Consider the following 17,312-nt stretch of genomic DNA (forward strand, 5'->3'; position numbering starts at 1 on the left):
GTTACAGTTCACGTCATAGTTCAAATGTTACAGTTCACAATTAACGGGTTATTTGGCATAGATAACAGACTAATATCTACAAGTTACAGATCCAAGAGAATTGATCACTGGTCATTGAATCAATATCACAGGTAATAAATAAATGTCCAAAGGTCATAGATCCAAAAAAACTAGTCACAGACTATTGTATCACTATCACATGTAACAATTTACATGTGTAAATCACAATGCCAAAAATCCGTCAATTAAAGTTCAATTAGATAATTCATCAATTATCTTCGATGTTTCGCTATATTAAAAATCCAAAGAAATTGTTATCCTTGAGATGCAAAACTCATGGATCTCGAATTGATACCTTTTATCTAGATCTGTACTACCATCATGATGTGAGAGAAGATGCACGGAGTGGATGCCAATGACTAGCTAGACGATTTTGTAGGGAGAGATTGAAATTGTCGAGATAATAGGATCGATATTTATTAGATATGTAATATATTATTATATATATATATATATATTATAATAGATATTCTTCCTAGTTTGTCCCCAATTGTAGTTCCAAAACAGCCATCTGAATTGATTATATATCACAATTTAAAACCATCACACATAATAGCGATCCAATGACTTTACAGATACGTGTCAATATTGTGTATGAAAAAAAAAAAAAGTCCTCCTGGACCGACCGGGCCCATCCGTCCAGCATAACTCATTTGACTTTATTAACAAAATGATGGAAAGATGCTCTTGATGAACTTGAATCCAGATTCCAAATTGATGTTAATTTATTTTATTCAAGAAGAATCTTTATGAATCTCTCTATCATTCCAGTCAAGCAATTGACTTCTCAGCCAATTGAGTTGAGTAGTGCAAAAGTGTACAAAATGATCGTTGGTACAACTAATGGCCATTCATTTCAATATTATACAAACTACATTTACGGGTGTTCGATTTCCATTTTTTTAAAATATATTTTTCTTTCTCTTATTTTTAACCATATATTTTTTATTTAAAAAATATTACACTCATATAAAAAAAAATCTTTATTTTTTTAACCATATTCACCATCAATTTTACTATTCTAAAATACATTCTTTAAAAAGAATATGACTCAAACACGTCCTTAAAAAGAACGACACGAACACTAATTTTGCACAAAATATTGATAGGGCATAAATTAGCCTAATAAATACCGACTTATTCAATTAAGATAAATTATAAAAAAAAAAAATTTTACAATTTACTAACTAAAAGTAAAATAACGTAATACTAAGTGGGCTGAGACTTAAATGATGAGGAGAGAGGTGGCCTAATGACTAAATATTTGTAGTCACGACGTGGATCAACGAGTTGATTAGTGGAATTAGATTTTGATGGAATTTGCAAAACACCAGATTACAGGGAGGAAAGGTAAATGAATTATTAATTTTGGACCTCTAAAAATGTTGTGCACGATGCTCAAAAGAGGGAAGGAATAAAAATTTAAGTTATGAGAAAAAGTAATAAAAAAAAATTGAAATTCAAAATTTTGTGGGCCCATAGCCCTTACAACACCACGTGGCTCCACCACTGTTCTTGTGCACATTGAGTTCACAAATATAAGCCATCTTTGGTAAAATCTACGCATATTTTATGATATCAACATCTTTTTAATTACATATTTTATTAATTTTTATTGAAATTTATCAAAATTTTAATTTTAATTCCCACCAAAGCCATACGGGGCCAAATATGGAATAATGAAGATACACAAAAACAAGCTACAATTTTTATTTTTCGAATTTTCATATTTTATTATATTATAGTGTGAACATAATCATCCTTAAAAATGATTAAGGAGTATCTCAATCAGCCCCCAGGGCACATTCGAGTTGGTGGATCAATCACCTTTGGCGCACTCGCAACCTCAGCGTGGAAAGTTCGATTCCTGGTGGGAACTTGTGATCTAATAAAGGGACAATTTATTGGTGGATCAATCACTATGGAGGAAAGCTTTCTTGAGGTCAAGAGTTTAGATCGGGTGGGAACCTGTGATCCAATAAAGGCACAACCTGCGATTTACCTCTGCTAGTCATTGAGGGGCTGGTGGCTAGAGATCGAGGATTTAGTTTAGCGAAGCAAGGACACTTGGGTATAAAAAATAAAAAAAATAAAAAACAAAAGGAGTATCTCAAACATTTTTAACTGCGAAAAGATATATTTGATATTATCATAAAATTCCCAGGGTCGATGCTATAAAAATTGTCTTTTGTCGTGTTCGACCTACGAAGATGCTCGACCATAACCTTGTAAGAATTGTTTAATTACCAGAATTAGGACTGTTATTATCACGTACGAACTTAGATTTTATTTTAAGCCAACCAACTGACAAAAATGGTCTTCAAACTTCCCTTCAACCCCCCATTCCTTCTTGAAATCCCCAATTTAGCCCTTGATCATGATCAAACCTCGGTAGAGGGGTTCATTTCCCCTTAGTTCTGTTGTTCGTCGTCATATGTATTCATTTGTTGTCATCAGGTGTGTGAGCATTTCTACTCCAGCATATATGCTAGGGCAGTCGGACGTCCGACTAAAAGAAATTCATTGGATGATCTATTTTTGCTATAGCGGATGTTCTCTCAAACCGTATTGATGAAAGGTTTCACATATCAGCTTTTCTCTATGTCCTACCCCTGGTAACTCCATCAATCTCTCCCTCGTTTTTTCTTGATTTTTAGAGCTCTTTATACCCTTTTTTTGGTGAAAATGCAAGAAGAGGCCTTTTTGCCGTTTTCTGTAATTACTGGGTTTTTGTTTTTATTTGAGTTTGATGAAGAGAGCTTGTGGGTTCTGATAATGGCGGAACTTTTGAGAAGACGTGGAAGAGTACTTATTTGTTTGATTGTTTGTTTATGGTGATGCTAGTTTATTTTTAGTCAAAGCCAGATGAATAACGATGCATTCTACTGTAAATTGTAGGCCATCGCCTATTTATTTATCTTAATCAAAGAAGCCATGCTTTTTCTTTCTGTGTAAATTGATATTTCTTTTGTTTTCTGTATTTGTGCTATTTTGGCTGAAGTGATAACTGAAGGGTTTTGACTAGTTTACATGTCCAAAATTTTCGTTTTCCTTTTTCAATTTTAATTTTGGAAATTCATGTTTCTTTTGACATCAACTTTTGATTTATGTTTAGGGGATTTTTTGGCTCTGCCAAGTCATTTTACTTTGTGCGGGTTCTGTTGTGCGCTCTTTCCATTCTTGCCACATGTGGGCCACGTTCAGTGAATGGAGAACAGGATAGATTGGGATGCGAGCTATGCGGGTCCTACAGAGGCAATTCTGATATGAACTTTCAAGATATATTTGATGGTCAGAGTAATTCTAATTTTATGTCGAGAAATTTGCTACAAAAACATAGACTTGACAATGTATGTGCGGATTTCAATGCATTCTGTTCTCCATCTACATTGCCTGGATATTATTCTAAAGAAAATGAGGATGAGTCTCTAGCATTTGATGTTTCTGAGATTCAATCCAAAAATGGATTGTCCGTGGGATTGCATCAGGAGAGAAGTAACTTAAGTCGGTCCTGTGGTAATTTTAGGTTATTGGGTGGAAAGACAATTTGCTGTTCTCTGTTTTATGATTATCAAAAGAATTACTGTGAATTGCCAAGTCACAGTATTAATCCCAGAAGCAGCCAACTAAGTGATATTTCTTCTTGGAGAAGGCCATTACTCGATCGTAAAACCCAGAATTTTCAATCAGGGGAGAATATTAGGAATGCCAAATCTAACTTTGTGGATGGCTTGGCTAGACCTCAGGTGGAAATAAAGCCTTCCTTATTGGACTGGGGAGAAAAGCATTTGTATTTTCCTTCCTTAGCATTTTTAACAGTGCAAAATCTGGACAGTGACAGCAGTTTGAATGTATATGATCCATTTAGTACCAATTCACAGTTTTATCCATGCAACTTCAGTGAAATGGTTCTGATTCCAGGGGAAGTTGCTTCAATTTGTTTTGTTTTTCTTCCTACGCAGTTAGGCTTATCCTCAGCTCAGCTTGTCTTGCAAACAAGCTTTGGTGGGTTCGTGATTCAGGCTAAAGGCTTTGTTGTCGATTCCCCTTATTGGATAAAGCCGCCAGTTGGTGTTGATGTTTCATCAGGTGGAAGGTGGAGAAAGAATTTGTCTTTGCTTCATCGTTTCGATGAAACCCTCTATGTCAACGACATAACTGCTTGGATATCCATTTCCTCAAGAAATGCTTTGTGCTCGGTAAAAGTTGTTTGTAGTATCAACAGTAACGGAGATACAAGTGAGTACAGTATGTTGAGTAATAATGACTGGTTGGTTATTGAAAGTGAGGAAGTTGATGTACCATTAATTGCCATGAAGCCACATATAAATTGGGAGCTTAGTCCTCTTAAAACAGAGACCCTTATGGAATTAGGTCTTTCAAACCATTCTGAAGGAAAGCTTTTTGGTGCTGTCTGTATTAAGGTGCTTGGATCTTCAAAAGATGATATTGATATGGCTGTGGTTCCTCTTGAAAGAAATTGGAGACAAATATCTTTAAGCAGCATTATGCAGCCACCACCAGAGATAAAGGTATGTAGATTCTTCTCCATGTTCTTCTCCTAAAACAATTTTGCCAGGATAAATGGATGACTTTGCTTCATCTTGTCATTAAACAACTACAAAACACTAAGGTCATTACAGTAAATTTGGTATATACTACTAAATCCATTTTTCCTTCTCTGTTTGGTTCGTTTGATTCAACCAGTGGCTATTTAATAATAAAAATTTGTTTCTTTTTCTTTTTAGTTCAGTTTAAATTAATTGCAACGATATTTTAAATGTTATAAGCTACTTCACGTTGGGTCCCATGCATGGTACTTATATTTTCCTGCTTCTTTGTTTAGTATTTCTTCAATTTTAATAAAGTTCAAGATTCCTTGACTTCTCAAATATAAGACTCAGAGGAATGGATGAGATTTAGTGCTTGCTTGACATCATGACCAGTTCTATTTGCAAAAAGGGGCAACTGAAAGAAAGAGAGAATTCAACTTACTTTTTATACCTTGTATCTGGATTCTACATTAGCGTTTGGTTTTGATGTTAGCAGTTAATTATTTGATCATGTATTTCACGGTTGGCAGGCGGTTGTGCTGTTAAAAAAGATTTAAGGGAGTATGTGTACAAGTTGCAACAAATTTTTGAGGTCGAGGTTGTGAACGGGGCTGTAGTTTCATACGCGTCTGTGATGAAGTATTATGATTCTAGTTACTGAGAATAAACTATCCTGCAATTAATAGATAGTGGAAATGTTAATGAGAATCAACTATCCTGCGATTAACAGATAGTGGAAATATCTGACTTTGTGCAAATTCTAGGAAATTAGATAGCTCCTGCATATTGCTCATCTGCTTCTTAGTTGAAACAAATATAGGTCATTTTTCCTGGAGTTTTTATGCTTATATAGTAGACCAAGTTGGTTTTGTCATGTATTCGATGATCAAATCATGTCTCATGTTTCGTTATCAAAAAGCTGCTCCCATGAAATTCTGTCCGCAAAACATTTCATCTAGTTTCAACATGACATCCAGAATCAGGACGTTGCCTTTGTAAATGATATTTTACTTGTTTACTTAATCGTGTATTTCAAGTTTTTTCTCTCAACAACCATTTTCTGAAGGCAGTGTATACAAGAGAAGCAGATGAATTGATGCTCAGGAACTGGAAATCTCAAGCTAGTGCAAGTTTCATGTCTGTTCTTGATGATGAAGTACTGTTCCCGACAGTTCAGGTTGGAAGTCATTTTTCTCAGTGGATAACTGTCAAAAACCCAAGCCAAGAGCCAGCTGTTATGCAGCTTATTTTAAATGCTGGGGAGATCATTGATGAGTGCAGTATACATGACATGCTCTTTCAACCCCCTTCATCCAGTAGTTTAGTGGGTAATAAAACAATTGCTCCAACAAGGTATGGTTTTTCAATAGCGAAAAATGCACTGACAAAGGCTTTTGTTTATCTTTATGGTAGAGCATCATTAGGACCAATCCTCTTTCAATCGTCTAAGCTATGTGACTGGAGAAGTTCAGCTCTGATAAGGAATAATCTCTCTGGTGTTGAATGGCTTACTTTGAGAGGATTTGGGGGGTTGCTTTCATTGGCCTTGCTTGAGGAGTCTGATCCTGTGCAGAGTTTAGAGTTTAAGTCTGACTTGCCAACTCCTCTTAATTTCTCGTTACCAGAAACGTCACACTATATGGAGAACAGAAGTCTTTCCTGTTCTCAGCCTTTGACGAAAGAACTGTATGCTGAGAACATGGGAGATCTTCCACTAGACATCAGACGAATTGAAGTTTCTGGGGCAGAATGCTGTTTGAATGGATTTTCAGTACATACATGTGAACGTTTTTCTTTGCAACCTGGTGAATTCTTAAAGCTTCAAATATCGTACATAACTGACTTCTCTACAGCTATAATACAGAGAGACCTTGAACTGGTTTTGGCGACTGGTATTCTTGTGGTACCCATGAAAGCAAGTCTTCTGGTGTACTTGCTTAACTTCTGCGGAAGATCAATTTTCCGGACACGAGTGAAGAAATCTATGTTTGGGATTCTTTTCACTGCTTCTGTATTGTTTCTGCTGCTATTTTTCTTGTTTCCCTATGTAATGGCCTTTGTCTCCCAAAAGATCTTGCTTAAGAGTGTACATTGCTCCATGCTCACCTCAAACCATGCAGTAAAATCTTCACGTTCACATCATAATCATAAAAACAGTAGCAGGTTTTCCGTGTCTCCAGAAATGAATGATTCAGTAAGATCAATTGCAGAAGAGGCCGTTCTATTGAAATCTGTTGGCAAATATTCCCACTGTCAATCTAACAGCCCAGAAAGTGAGAATGCTTCTGTGGGAAATCGAAAGGAAAACAACCGGTTGTTGAACATTCAGCTGGAAAACTTACAGTCATCCGTCTCGCAGTCAAAATCTGAGTCAGATGAGTGCTCTGATATACGAGATGCACCACAAACTGGAAACCTATTGGTTAAAATTGGGAAAGAGAGAGGAAAAGGTCGAAGGAACAAAAAGAATACTAGTACAGGAGTAAGTGGACTCTTTGAAGTTTCATGCAGTCAGAGTGGCAATTCTACACCATCGTCACCCTTGTTGCCCACCACGTCTTTAATGCCTAAGCAGCCATGTACCATATCCCCTGAAGTGAAACTTTCTACGGAAAGTAGAAATCCCTTCATTCAGGTTGCTAACAAGAAACGCAAGAAAAGTACATGTTCTAAACCTTGTGCTAAGGCAAATGCGTTGGGGCCTGAGGTTTCTTTGAACGACGGCAACAAAAACTGGTTTTTTTCTGCTCATGAGAATACTAATTTTCCAAAAAAAGCTGCTGGCAGAGCTGTTCTGATCCCTTCTGCCACCTTTCCTAGTGCTGTTAGGTCTGCCATTCCTTCAGTGTGCTGTTCTCCCATTTTGGCTTCTACATCTACTATATCTCCCCATGCGCGTGCTCCTGGACCCAGATTCCACAATCTGAAAACAACAGAGAAACATGTGGAGAGTACCGGGATGGAGGAAAATTTTACTTACGATATATGGGGTGATCATCTTTTTTGGATCGATAAGTTTAAGGTCTCTACCATGTCACCCCATGCCGTTGCCATAGAGAAAAACTCAGAGAGCTTCTTTGTTAGGAGTCCTCAAACCCTCATGACAAACTCTGAGCTACAATCTGTAAGTTCTCCACCAGAGGGTTCATGATAAATTATTGGATTTTATTTCAAATTTCCTTGCAAGTTGCATCTATTTAAATTTGACTTTTTAAGTATTAATGATAGTAACTACATTAAGAACCTATTTCTAGTTAAGAAACCAGCAGAAAAGAACTTTGATAATTTAAGTATCAGTAGTTTAATTAGTTAAGTTGTTATAATCTTCCTTATAATTTATTTCCTAGTCCTGTTTTAAATTAAAGAAAAAACTTTTCGTCCCCAAACTTTGTGGAAGGTAGCAAATCTACTTTTAAATTTTTATTTAGCATAATCCCATAAAACGGCGGGGTTAAGTTTGGGCCAAACATAACGGTCTCTTAGTGACCTGTTTGGACCCAAATCACAAGCTACATAAACCCAATCCATTTGCAGACTTACCTACCCGCAGCTACTCTCTCGAGTCCCCCTGAGAGAAAAATAAGCCTTTTGGTAGGGATGGTAATTTAAACCGTCAAAATCGAAAATCGCAGTTAATCGAACCGAATAGGGCCAAAAAAAATCGAATCAATGGTACAATGAGACGGATATGGTATTTGATTTTAATAAACCAGTTGGGGGTGGTGCGGGTAGAGTATTTACGCCGTCGCCTCAAACTGAATCGATTACGTGTTAAATTTATTTTTTTCCATCTAAATAATAATTCAACGCAAAACATGTATAAAAAAATCTCTAATTTTGCAAACTCCATAAAGGTCATTTTTCTTCCTTTGTAGTCACACATGATGGTTATCAATTCACTCGCTCTTGAAGCATTCTCAATCAACAATTTCAATTTCAAAAAACTCGTTCTCTTACAATAAATTTAATTGTTTAATTAGTTTTAGGCATCTGGATTTGTTTGCAATTAAGTATATATAGTCTTTGCCTTTTTTGATTTTGTTATCAGTAACTTAAACATCACCCTTGATACCATAAAGCGTCGCCTTCTTACAGCTGTACCTTCTATTGGCCCTTTGTATAATTTTGATCTGGTAAGTGATCAACAACGCCAAATTGTTTGAAGTGCTCCAATATAGTTCACTTGACTATCAGTTGATAACCATCATGTGTGAATTTTTTTCATAAATTATTTTTTTCAATTTGACGACTAGACCTATGAAAAATAATTTATTTTCATGGTTATTAACCGCTTCGAACCAAGCTAAATCGAGATGCGAACCGAACCGAACCAAAATCGACTTACATGGTTATGGTATGGCAAAAAAATTGGTGGTTCAGTGATTGTTTTGGCCGAACCAACCCCGAACCAAATCATTGCCAACCCAACCTTTTGGTTTAATCAGCTGATGGGGGTTCCCAAAAAAATGTAATTTCCCGCTACTTAAAAAATTCTTTCCAGTGAATCTTTCTATATTGCAAGCTATTATAGCCATTAAAAGAAAGAAGAGTAAGGCTATATGATCCGCGTGGATGACCACGGGAATGATCGTACACACGCATGGGGGTGGGGATTATTTTATTCAAATGGAACCCATGCATCTCATGTGAGGGCACAGTCATCACGAGTGTCATCCATGAGGATCAAGTTGCATTTCCCAAGAAAGTAAAGGGTTCAAAAAATTTGCTTTTCATCGTATTAAAATAATTGAAATTTTGGGGACTCTCTAAACCACCATTTCATAAAGAACTTTATTATCACCTGGTAATAAAGGGTTGGTGTGAGCCCCAATCAATTGTTTTGTAACGCTAATCGTCACCAACCTTAATTGTCTCTGGGCCATATTATCAACAATAATTGAATCGAGTTAAATTAGAATTCAACATATCGGACAAGCTTATATATAACAGATGAGAAATGATTTAATCACTTTTTCAACCTCTCGAATCGCAACTCCCCAACACAACTGGAGTTGTGGTGGTGGTTTGTCTCTTGAACCACCACATTGGTGAGTGGCGGCAACAACCCACCATATTATTAAGTCCATATTTGATGAAATTTATTTGGAAAATATAATATTTGAATAGTGAATTTTTAAAAAATACGTGTTACAGAAATAGGGGAAATATTTTAAGTTTAAGTTAGGAATATTTTATTGTGTAAATTTGTAAAAAAAAAAATATTTATTTTTAAGTACGAAATATTTTATTACGTAAATTTGTAATTGAAAATGAAAATAAAGAATATTGAAATGATGGTTGTGACTGCGGTAACCCATTAATGCTGGCATGTGAGGTCAATAAAAGACTGCGGGCAGGAGCCCCTTTCATCTGACTCTTTTAACAGCTCATCCACCCAAGTTTTGTAATTGGGTACACTACAATTAATGCACGCTTGTCCCAATTCATTCGTCATATCCTTTTCAACAACGAGGAATGCGATATCTTTGAAGTCGAGGATTTTGATAGAAGGGAATATAGTGAGTGTAACACTACAATACTGCTAACTAGTTACTTCCATATTTTCACACAATCATGCTACTTGTATAATGTATGAACTTGACAAACATCACATTCATCTATTTGAAAAATTATTTTTAAAATTAATGATCAGAATTTTTCCAACACATGTTGTCAATCAAATTGTGCAAATACATTGTACAAATAATTTTATTTATTTTCACAAGAGTTTTGCTGTTTTACCAAGTACGGGTTCACCCCTACGCGGCTACGCCTATCCCTATCTCTACCCTTGCCAACCCTCACAGCGGGCATGGGACCCATTTTTATAAAAATTTGGCCAAAAATCCATCCACCCCCATGATGTGAATGGTTGGTAGGGTGAACCTCTACCCTGTACCATGAAGCTCGATCCTTTTCATAGTCCAATAGAAAAATATTCCCTTAAGGATGATCACTTCATTACTTTAAAAATGATTTACACCCTAAAATGACAATTGTATTTACTATTAAATACTTAGATTTCGATTAATGTAGTAATGAAGTTTATTTATAAATTATTAAATATCACAACATGTGAGAATTATTTTTTGAATGTTTCTATTTTTACTATAATTCAATTATTTCAATAATATCATAGTTTTTGTTTTTCAATATATATTTAATTAATTCAATAATATCCTGCTTTTCTTTTTTCAATATATATTTAGTTTATTAATCATTTGAACAATATTATCATTAATTATTTTGTCAACTAGTTAATTATGATGAATGTATATTTGACATATTACTACTAAAAAATAGAGTTTCAGGTACGAATTTTTCATTCCTAAAGTCTCAATATTCGTTGCTTATAATCTTTACCAACGGAATATTTGTAACCACAAATCCGTTGGTAATTTGAGGGTCCCTGATAATTACCAACGGATTATGCTGTAGGTAAAGAGTAAATATTTTACCAACGAATTTTCCGTTGGTAAAGTGTGAATCTTTTACCAACGAAATTTTCGTTGGTAAAAGTCTTAACAAATACCAATCGACTTTTCGTTAATATTGTCTACCATTACAATTGGTAAAAATCAATGTTGTAATTAACCTATGGTAAAAAAGTTATTTATTTATTTATTTATTATTATCATCATCATCATCATCATCATCATTTATTTAATAATTATAATATTTTTTTTTATGTTTAGCCAACTGAATTGAAAGACTAAAATATTGTTTAACTTCTTATTGAACCACAAATTTATAGAGGGCAACTACAAAAATATTGTTGTAAACTTCCGATGTGGGATAAGTGAATTATTTTTACCAACGGATAATCCGTTTCTCATTACCAACGGAATATTCGTTGCTGAAAGATCAAAATGTTAAACGGTTATATTAGGCACGGAATATCCGTTGGTAAAGAGATAGCATTTTTACTAACGGATAATTCATTTCTAATTACCAATAAAATATTCGTTGGTAAAGAGATATCATCTTTACCAACGAAAAATTCGTTGCAGATTATTGTAGCTAAAAGTGAATTACTTTTACCAATAGATAATCCGTTTCTAATTACCAACGGATTGCATCCGTTGGTAATATTCGGTGCATCAACTACGGAATGTCCGTTGGAGGAAGATCCAAATGTTAAACGATTACATTAGGCACGGAATATCGGTTGTTAAAAAGATATCATCTTTACCAACGGAAAATCCGTTGCTAATTATCGTACCTAAAAGTGAATTACTTTTACCAACGGATAAATCCGTTGGTAATTTTCCGTAGGTGAAAAGTCATTTCTAATCACCAACGGATTCATTATCTTTTCGTTTTGCTGCATCCGTTGGTAATTTTCCGTAGGTGAAAAGCCATTTCTAATCACCAACGGATTCATTATCTTTTCGTTTTGCAATATTTATTTGATTTATCTAATCATTTGAACAATAGTATCATGAATTATTTTGCCAATTATTTAGTTATAATCAATATACATTTGATGGTTTCATTCCACTTGATTGGATAATAAATTAAATTCGTTAAATAAAATTTGGAACAAAAGATGAATATTTTTAGAGTTTTCTCCAATTGATTTATTCAATGAATATTAAGATACAAAGCAGGTAAATGAGGCCATAATGCTTATCTATAATAAATAATTTCAATTCATATATTCAATTCATATTAAACGAATATGAAGAAAGAGTGATAATCGGTGAATGTTCGGTTCAAATCAAAACGGTAAATGGATGGACTATTCTAATTGATTTCATCAACTATTTAAATTATTTTTATTTCATTTGAATCAAAAAGTGATTCCACATTAACAATTTGTGTTAATTATTTTTTGTATTCTCACATCTTCAAATATTATTTTTATATCACATATAAAACATTTCATAATAACATGCAACCTCGTTCAACCATGATTAGTAATAATAGGTGAGAGTAAATTACAAAAACCTTTCACGAACATTATGACAATAACATAAGCGTTACCTTCGTTTTCAAAATTTCAGTAACCTCTACTCTTAGTGATTGTTTGACGCTCATTAATTTATTTTATAATTTGCGGTGGGATCATTTTCAAGAATACATTCATATAATAAAATATTTTACACGTATACTGAAATCTTTTTCCTACTTTTTAACTATACATTCTTCTAAAAATACTATTCAAAACTCATTTTTCTTCATAAAGAGAATCAAACATGGTCTTAATATAAATTTATCATCATCATCATCAATTTTACTTTCTTAATTGTAAAAAAATAAGAGTGGATCCATTCTAATAAAGTTTCCTCAATGATAAGTGAATTCATTTGCACCAGAAAAAAGGGTTAATTTATTTGGGCCAAAAAAAGGAAAAGAAACAGACAAATAAAAGAAGAAGAAAGAAAGAAAGAAAATTAGCCAATCATGAGTGGACACAGTAGCAAAAGCTAATATTGGCGGAAACGACAAATATTTCAGTCCTTTCTGTGTCCACGTTGACTAATTGGCACAAATACTACTGTCAAATCTTAAGTTGTGAAGTCATTACTAATCATACAATTAAAGGTTGAACCCAATCCTCAGGTACCCATCACCTTGTCTCTAAAGTTTTATGAGAAAGGTAAATCGCAGAATGTGTTCTAAAAGGTTAGAGAACAAGAGTTGTATATACATTGTACTTACAAGGAGTTCAATTTCATATCTCAAGAATCGAACCCCCACACTACGACTGTCATTACTAATCATAAAATTAAGAGCCTTGCTTTTGTACCAAAGGATTACAGAATGGGTCGTGCTATATGTATCCTAACGTTGACATGCAAAATTCTTGCAGAATACACACAATAAAGGTAGATGAAGTTTTTTTGTCAATATTTTATTTATATGGGGCTCACCTCCATGTGAGTATCCGTAATGATTATATGAAGGATCATTTTGTACAAATGAGAAATTCTTAAAATTAAACTAATTATTAGCAAACTATAATAAAAAAAAATGGAGTAAATTTAACCAATAATCACTGAACTTTACACTTGATTACTACTTGCTCACTCATCTTTCATATATTACTGAATGCTCACTCATCTTTTCATATAATTACTCATTCATCACTCGTCTCTTTAAATAATTGGGCGACTTTTACGACAAATTTTCGACAACTTCCGACCACAAAAAATGTCGAATTTTGATACCATTGGAAAGCCCACGATGTCCTCTTCAATTACCATCCAAAATCTCATTATAACTCCAAGAGATTCGATCGAAAAATTGCCTTAAAAGTCGCCCAAAAATTTTGAAAATCTGTCCAGATTTTCAGATTTTTTGGACGACTTTTAAGGCAATTGTTCGGCAACTTTCGACCATCAAAACTATCTAATTTTGATACCATTGGAAAGCCCACAATGTCCTCTTCAATTACCATCCAAAATTTCCCGATAACTCCAAAGGATTCGATCGGAATAAACTCACAAAGTCAGCATCCCGAACTTTGTCCAGATTTTCGCCTTTTCAAGATGCTGATTTTGTGGGTTTATTCCGATCGAACCCTTTGGAGTTATGGGGAAATTTTGGATGGTAATTGAAGATGACATTGTGGGCTTTCCAATGGTATCAAAATTCGATAGTTTTGATGGTCGAAAATTGCCGAAAAATTGCCTTAAAAGTCGTCAAAAAATCTGAAAATCTGGGCAGATTTTCAAAAATTTTGGGCAACTTTTAAGGCAATTTTTCGATCGAATCCCTTGGAGTTATAATGAGATTTTGGGTGGTAATTGAAGAGGACATCGTGGGCTTTCCAACGGTATCAAAATTCGACATTTTTTGTGGTCGGAGTTGTCGAAAATTTGCCGTAAAAGTCGCCCAATTATTTGAAAAGACGAGTGATGAATGAGTAATTATATGAAAAGATGAGTGAGCATTCAGTAATATGTGAAAGATGAGTGAGCAAGTAGTAATCAAGTGTAAAGTTCAGTGATTATTGGTTAAATTTACTCAAAAAAAATGAATCCTTTCTCATTTCATTGACATTGATTTTAAAAGAGAAAGCACTAGAAGTAGTAATCTCCAAATGGTAAAAGAGGAGGGTGGAGAAATTCAACTTTGCTTGAGGCTGCTGCGTCAAGGGTTCGAATCCTGAAATATGGATTTGGCTCTTGGGTAAGTGCAAGTGTACAAGCAGCCTTCCACCCTGTACCTTTGGAGACATAACCTGCAATTTACCTCCCTCACGATGCTCCAGAGTAGGGATGGTGGGGGACCATTAAGATCAGGGTTTAACCTTTTCAGTATTCATTACGTTTCAATCACAGTAGGCTCCACCACCATATATATATTCCTCAAGATACAAAGACTGTGAGAGAGAGCAATTAATTAATTCGAGCTGATTACCTGAAGAAAATTCATCAAGCACCAAAAAAATAAATAAATAAATAAAAATGCTGTCTCTACTCTGGCTACGTAGCAGTTTAATCCAGACAGAGACTGCAAGATAAGAAAAAAAAATTGTGCATATTTCCATCTTCTTCTTCTTCACCGGAAAATCCCTTAGCTTCATGTGAAAAAAACAGAATTTTAATTCTCAGTTTTACAGAACCATACTTACATTTGGTGGAAAGGGTAGTGAAGATGCGGAATATGGCTAGTTCTGCCTCGCCGAAAGGCATCGCCGCCATTGTTGGCGTCGGCCCCAAACTCGGCCGTTCCATTGCCCGCAAATTCGCCCACGAAGGATACACCGTCGCCATCCTCTCCCGTGACTTAGGCCAGTACTCTTTCTCCACTCACACGCCCACACCCACACCGCAAGCAGAATTATTAGTCACTAAATATTGTGATTTTGTGCACTACTTTTGTTGCAGGTAGATTATCAAGATTTGCTGATGAGATAGCTAGAGATGAAAAGGCGCAAGTTTTTGCAATCCGAATCGATTGCTCGGATTCTCGAAGTATAAAGGAGGCGTTTGAGGGGGTCCTTTCCTTGGGTTTTGTTGAAGTCCTTGTTTACAATGCATATCTACCCGTTTCGTGGCCGCCCACAAGTTTCACCGACATTAGAGTCGATCATTTCGAAAAATCCCTCGCCGTCTCCTCCGTTGGCGCCTTCCACTGCGCTCAACAGGTCCATTTACACTTATTCATGGGCTAAGATTTCCTATTCAAGTTTAACAATTTGCTGTATATTTGTGCATGAATATTTCAGGTACTTCCAGGAATGGTGGAGAGAGGGAGAGGGACGATTCTCTTCACAGGATGTTCAGCTTCTCTTAATGGCATTGCCGGTTACTCCCAATTATGTATGTAATTACATCACAGTACTATTTTTATAATTAATTTGTCTTAAATTCGATTAATGCTATGATTATTTTTGAGTTAATGATAATAGGTTGTGGGAAGTTTGCGATGAGAGCCTTATCTCAATGCCTCGCAAGAGAGTACCAACCTATTGGAGTACACGTGGCTCACATAATCATCGACGGCATTGTCGGCTCACCTAGGTTTGTACACTTTGAATTGATTCTCTTTTTTGTCTTTGATTCAGCATTCTAAAAGTTAATACTTATTAGAAACAATTCCAACTTTAGATTTTTGCTTGTTAGATCTACTTTTATTGAATATTTTTATTATTTTTTATTTTATTTTATTATTTTTTTTTTTCAAGAAGCATTTGACGTGAGCAACTTGCATGCAACTATCTAACAATCAAGTAGACAGAAGAGGTCCACTAGAAAGTGTCACAAAATGAAAAGGTTCAGAATTCACAGAAAATTAAATTCAATTAAAATGCAAACACCCTTTAGACGTAGTTGGCGAAATATGTGATATGGATGAATGCAGAGATTGACCAAGTTGTCATTGAAACATGGTCAGGGCGGCCGTGAGTGCATCAAGTTTGGTACCAAATTCATCGTCGGTTGGAGAGCAACAACAAAGCGTAGGGGACGGGATGTTGGATCCGGATGCGCTGGCTCAGACTTATTGGCACTTGCATGTTCAGGACCAGTCGGCCTGGACCCAAGAAATCGACCTCCGTTCCTCCTCCTCCTCCGGCCCCAGACTTTTCTGAAAGCAAGAATTTCCAACCCGTTACATTCTTCTATCCCCATTCATGTCTCTGCTGGTCTTTCCCAGGTGGATGTGTTGTGTTTGATTCTTGTAATTGGTTTGTTAGTAATTTAAGTATTCGACAGTGCGATAATTGTGTGTTTTCTAGCCGTATTAGTATTGAATAGTACGAAATATTCTAGCGTGTAAAGTTGGTGTGATGATTTTTCCTGGAGAGGGAGAATCCAATAGAAAAAATAATGGACAGCAGGGGGATTCGTGTTCTAATTTGGTACACACAAAGTTACGATTCAAGGAGGGTGCAAACAAACATCTATTATTCACAATACTCTGCTTTTCAGAACAGTGCATATGATAGGTTATACTCTGAATCTATAAAAGTTAACAAGTCCTTGTCCATCTGGGAAATTTCTTTAAGATCCATCATTGGTGGGCTACGTTGGTGTCGATGAATTTGTGAGAGATATTTATGGACGCCTCGATGATCTTTTGGAGTCTTGTCCAGAATTTTCTTCATCGTAACGCTTTTGGCGTACTTGTAAGTTTGAGAAGATTGTAACATTTTCCATTGTAAATTTCTTTTATTATCTGTAATTTTTCTCCAATTTTGAAGTTTTCCACGTAGGTATTAATATTTTTTTCTCCATCTTTTTTATT

General features: G+C 35.2%; 2 protein-coding genes across 2 annotated transcripts; both read left to right on the top strand.

Annotated features, from left to right (window-relative positions):
- Positions 1-2,344: 2,344 nt before the first annotated feature.
- On the top strand, positions 2,345-7,809 carry LOC111410349. The gene is made up of 3 exons (XM_023040636.1): positions 2,345-2,675; positions 3,176-4,592; positions 5,680-7,809. The coding sequence occupies exons 1-3, from the start codon at positions 2,611-2,613 to the stop codon at positions 7,762-7,764; spliced, it is 3,567 nt and encodes a 1,188-aa protein (XP_022896404.1). The 5' UTR covers positions 2,345-2,610; the 3' UTR covers positions 7,765-7,809.
- A 7,122-nt stretch (positions 7,810-14,931) lies between these two features.
- LOC111410351 (3-ketodihydrosphingosine reductase-like) lies at positions 14,932-17,289 on the top strand. Its single transcript, XM_023040638.1, has 5 exons — positions 14,932-15,354; positions 15,452-15,711; positions 15,793-15,886; positions 15,976-16,087; positions 16,461-17,289. The coding sequence occupies exons 1-5, from the start codon at positions 15,219-15,221 to the stop codon at positions 16,654-16,656; spliced, it is 798 nt and encodes a 265-aa protein (XP_022896406.1). The 5' UTR covers positions 14,932-15,218; the 3' UTR covers positions 16,657-17,289.
- Positions 17,290-17,312: the final 23 nt, after the last annotated feature.

The sequence above is a fragment of the Olea europaea genome, chromosome 15 (assembly GCF_002742605.1).
Source record: "Olea europaea var. sylvestris chromosome 15, O_europaea_v1, whole genome shotgun sequence".
Taxonomy (NCBI): Eukaryota; Viridiplantae; Streptophyta; class Magnoliopsida; order Lamiales; family Oleaceae; genus Olea; species Olea europaea.